At 42.8% G+C, this 4,932-nt stretch overlaps 1 protein-coding gene across 1 annotated transcript; it reads left to right on the top strand.

Moving 5' to 3' along the window:
- Positions 1-249: 249 nt before the first annotated feature.
- Positions 250-2,078, top strand: LOC113249897 (cationic amino acid transporter 3-like). Its single transcript, XM_048216562.1, is given in 3 exon segments — positions 250-1,384; positions 1,387-1,568; positions 1,635-2,078. Coding segments are annotated over 3 exon segments (1,761 nt in total).
- The last annotated feature ends 2,854 nt before the right edge of the window (positions 2,079-4,932 follow it).

The raw sequence follows: 4,932 nt of genomic DNA, 5'->3' as shown, positions 1-4,932 counted from the left end.
TGAGCTTTTGTTGATAAGCTGAATAATGGGTTCAGTAAATAATGATTTGTTACCATGTCTTAGGCACTATGGAGGGACAACACATTTGAGAAAAATACGAAGCAGCAGCTTTGAAGCCTGAGCAACGAAACTCATCCTTCCCAACCCAACTGGGCTTAATTCAGCCTCACTGAACCTGATCTGAGTCTCTCAGTTCCCTGGGCTTGCTACAGCTCTCTGATCCTACAATCTTCTTCAATTCCAGCTAGAATGCTGTGTCAGGCACTTCTCAGATTTGGTCAAAAACTGGTACGGAGACGTAAGTTGTGGCAGCCACTGGCTGAAGATGAACAAGCCAGAAGCCTGAACACTCTGGATTTAGTGGCCCTGGGTGTGAGCTACACAGTGGATATTAGTGTGTATTTTCTGGCTGGTGAGGTGGTTAGAGATCAAGCTGGACCAGCCACTGTGATCTGCTTTTTGGTGGCTGGCCTATCTTCTGTGTTGGCTGGACTGTGTTATGCAGAGTTTGGTGTCCGGGTTCCCCATTCTGGATCTTTATATCTCTACACCTATGTCACTGTAGGTGAACTTGGGGCTTTCGTCACTGGCTGGAACCTCATCCTCTCCTTTGTTGCCTATATAGCCGTTGTGATCCGAGCCTGGACTTTAGCTTTGAACAACCTTTTCAGGAACCAGATCTCTCAGATCCTTCATGGGAGCATCTCATCACATGTTTCCCATATCTTTGCAGAAATTCTAGGCTTCTTTGTTGTGGGCCCTATGTTTTTGCTCATGGAATTGCTGACTCGGAATGTTAGGCAGCTTTCCCTGGTTACCAAAGGATTCACATTGGTGAACCTTTTGGTTGTCAGTTTTGTCATCATCTCTGGCTTCATTAAGGGGAACCTGCACAACTGGAAGCTCACAGAAGAGGACTACATACAGGCTGGACTCAATGACACCTCTAGCTTGGGCCCTCTGGGCTCTGGAGGATTTGTGCCTTTTGGCTTCCAGGGGATTCTCCGTGGATCAGCTACCTGTTTCTATGCATTTATAGGTTTCGAATATATTGTTGCCAAAGTCAAAAAAGCCAAGAACCCCCATCGTTCCATCCCCATGGGCATTGTGATTTCACTGCTCATCTGTGTTTTGGTGTATTTTGGTGTCTCTGCCGCACTTACACTTATGATGCCTTACTATCAGCTTCAACCTGGGAGCACCTTGCCTGAGATATTTCTCCATATTGGCTGGGCCCCTGCTTACTATATTGTAGCTTTTGGATTTTTCTGTAGTCTCTCTGACAGCTTCTTGGGCTATATGTTCCCCATAAGTCAGGCGATATACATGATGGCAGAGGATCGCCTCCTGTTCCCTGTCCTTGCCAGGATCGAAACTGGTTCATATGCCCCATGGCAGCCACTGTGATATTTGGCATTATTGGAGCAATCATGGCATTCTTCCTTGGACTCACCAATCTTCTAGACCTAATGTCAGTTGGGGCCCTGCTAGATTACTCCCTGGTGGCTTTTTGTGTTCTCATTGTCAGGTATCAGCCTGAGGGGAAGAATGGGGGAAATGAAGCACAGGTGCAGGAGGAGAATGGGGGAAATGAAGCTCAGGTGCAGGAGGAGAATGGGGGAAATGAAGCACAGGTGCAGGAGGAGAGTGGACCTGCAGCAGAGAAGCTGACTCTACAAGCACTATTTTTTCCAGGCAGCCCCACCCCCACTCCACTCTCTGGACGGGTTGTCTATGTTTGCTCCTCACTGCTTGCTCTGCTGCTGACTCTCCTCTGCCTGGTGCTGGCCCACTGGCCAGGTCTGCTTTCTGGAGACCCAGGTCCCATCACAGTGGATGTGTTGCTCCTGGTACTCATCACTGGGATCACTGGGGTCATCTGGAGACAGCCACAGAGCTCCACCCGCCTTCCCTTTAAGGTCCCTGCTCTGCCTCTCCTCCCACTCCTGAGCATCTTCGTGAATGTTTGCCTTATGATGCAGATGACAGCTGCCACCTGGGCCCAACTTGGTGTCTGGATGCTGATTGGGTTTGCTATCTACCTCAGCTATGGGATCTGGCACAGCCTGGTCCCTTAACCCCACTTCAGTTAGGGCCAAAACTGTAGACCTTGAACTCAACAGTGCCAGTCTGTATTTGGGTTGACATTATCACACCCTGGCAGTAATGGAGTACCTTTGAGCTTATGGAAACCTAAGTCTCCCATGGGTAGTTGGTGGGAGAACAGTAATACAGCCCTGTATTTATTGTGGAGTAAAGGATTTTTGTTTGTTTTATTTTTTTTACTTGTCTCCTTTCAGTTGTGTCTGTAGATGCTTGATGCCTTTGAAACAATTATTATTAAAAGAAACTAGAAAAAGTGTTTTTGTTTTCTTTGGGTAAAAAGGGGAAATACTTAGGGGAAATACTGGATGATATGTGATGTAGGAAAGAATGTTAGGGTTCGAAGCCGACGGCCAAGAAAGAATTTTTGAGACGCTTTTGGTGCAAAAAGATGATTTTATTAAAGCGCAGGGACAGGGCCTGTGGGCAGAAAGAGCTGCAATGGGGTCATAAGGAGTGACCCATTATATACTTTCAAGTTGGGAGGGGTTAGGGATAGCTTAAGTCTCTAAGGAATTTCGGAAGCAAGGTTTCCAGGACCTTGAAGGGACTAGCTATTGTTGGGAAAAGGTCATTTATTACCGTCTAATAAAACCTTAGTCATGAGACCCTTCAGATGTATATCGGTGGGCCATATGCTTGGGGGGTTTAGAGATAAAGGAAATTTCCAGAGGAATTTTTATACGTTAAAGTAGACTTACCGGATCCTGTGTGTGTGTTGGGGGCAGGGGCTGTTCAACTAACACTGAGGCAGTTGAGTCCCTAGAGGAACATCACTGTCTGTTCCAAGGACTTGTCAATGGGCTGTGGGTAGTAAGGAAATTTAATGATTTTTCTTCTGCCTTTGTTTCCCACATCACTATGGTAATTCTCTTTTGAATTTGTTGAGGAACAAACATACCGTACCCCACAGTGGCTGCACTAATATGTGTTCCCACCAACAGTGCAGGAGGGGTCCTTTTTCTCCACATACTCACCAACGCTTGCTCTTCCTTGTCTTTTTACTTTAGTCATTCTGACAGATGTAAAGTGATATCTCATTGTGGTTTAGTTTGCTTTTCCCTGAAGTTTAGAGATGCAGATCATCTTTTCATGTGGATGTTGGGCATCTGTATGTCTTCTTAGGAACAACGTCTTTTCACGTCCTCTGCCCATTTTTTAGTTGGATTATTTGTGTTTTTTTCATGTTGAGTTGTGTAAGTTCTTTATGTATTTTAGATATTAACCCCTTATCAGATGTATCATTTGCAAATATCTTGTATCATTCAGTAGGTTGCCTTTTTGTTCTGTTGATGGTTTCCTTTGCTTTGCAAAAGTTTTTATTTATTTGAATTGGAAAAGATACATGCGCTACTAGGTTTATCACAGCTTTATTACAACAGCCAGGATAGGGAAACAACTCAAGTATCCATCAAAAGAGGAACCTATAGGCTCTGTATTGTGATGGTGAGCATGGTACATTTCACTGCCCATGCTAATGGCTTGTAATGCAGAGAGAACCAAATTCAAGTGATTTTACAACAATTCAAAAAAATATGAATAAAAGCTGATTATCTGTATAATGTGTGATGTCGATAGCCCCCAAAATGTCTTTTTTAAATAAACCAACAACTTTAAATTGACTTTAAAACTATACAAAAAAAAAGACATAAAGAAGATATGGATTTAAAACTATACAAAAAAAAAGACAAAGAAGATATATATATATATATATATATATATACACACACACACATTACCTTGTTAATATTTATGTGTGTATATATATATTACATATATATTAAATACATATATATAATGGAATATAATTCAGCAACTAAAAAATGAAATCTTACCACCTAGAGGTTATAATGTTAAGTGGAATAAATCAGTCAGAGGAAGACAAATACGATATGATTTCACTCATATGCGAACTTATAAAATAAAGAAAAAAAAGACAAAAAACAAAAAAACAAAGAAAAAACAAGGCAAAAAGACCCCCACCCCAGACTCTTAAATGCAAGGAACAAATGGATGGTTGCCAGAAGGGAGGTGGGTGGGTGAAATAGATAAAGGGAATTAAGTATACACTTATCTTGATGAGTACTGAGCTATGTATGGTAATGTTGAATCATAATATTGTACACCTGAGGATGAATATATATATCACAATATGTTAATTATACTTCAATTAAAAAAAAAGAAACTAGAAAAAGACCAAAAAAAGGATGAAATATGATCACTGCTTTTAAGGAAACTATATTCTTTTTTTTTTTTTAAAGATTTTATTCATTTGACAGAGAGAGACACAGCGAGAGAGGGAACACAAGCAGGGGGAGTTGGAGAGAGAGAAGCAGACTCTTCGCTGAGCAGGAAGCCTGATGCGGGACTCCATCCCAGGACCCTGGGATCATGACCTGAGCTGAGGGCAGACGTTTACCCACTGAGCCACCAGGTACCCCAAGGAACTTCTATTCTAACACAAGGGGTAAAGCATAGCTGTAACACAAAGTAGAAAGTGTTGTCATAAGTAATATACAAATAAAGTGTCTTAGGAATTCAGAGTGGAGGATGATCACTTGTGGCTGGCACAGGGTGAGGGTTGAGTGGTGAAACCAGAGAAGACTTTGTAGAGGAATGGCCTTTGAGTTGGCTCTCTCCAGGGACAGATAGGATCTTGCCACACGTGTGTAGGAGGAGGAGATTGTAGGCAGAGAGAACACCACAAGGAAAAGCACAGGAAAAGGAAGCAGCATTCAGAGCACCCTGAGTAGGCTGTGTAGCTTGAGCTGTAGCTCTGTGACGGGACAACAGAGCAGGCACAGGTGGATTGTGATTTCCTCTGAGCAT

The sequence above is a fragment of the Ursus arctos genome, unplaced genomic scaffold, assembly GCF_023065955.2.
Source record: "Ursus arctos isolate Adak ecotype North America unplaced genomic scaffold, UrsArc2.0 scaffold_26, whole genome shotgun sequence".
Classification (NCBI taxonomy): Eukaryota; Metazoa; Chordata; class Mammalia; order Carnivora; family Ursidae; genus Ursus; species Ursus arctos.
This window is presented reverse-complemented; position numbering and strand designations above follow the sequence as displayed.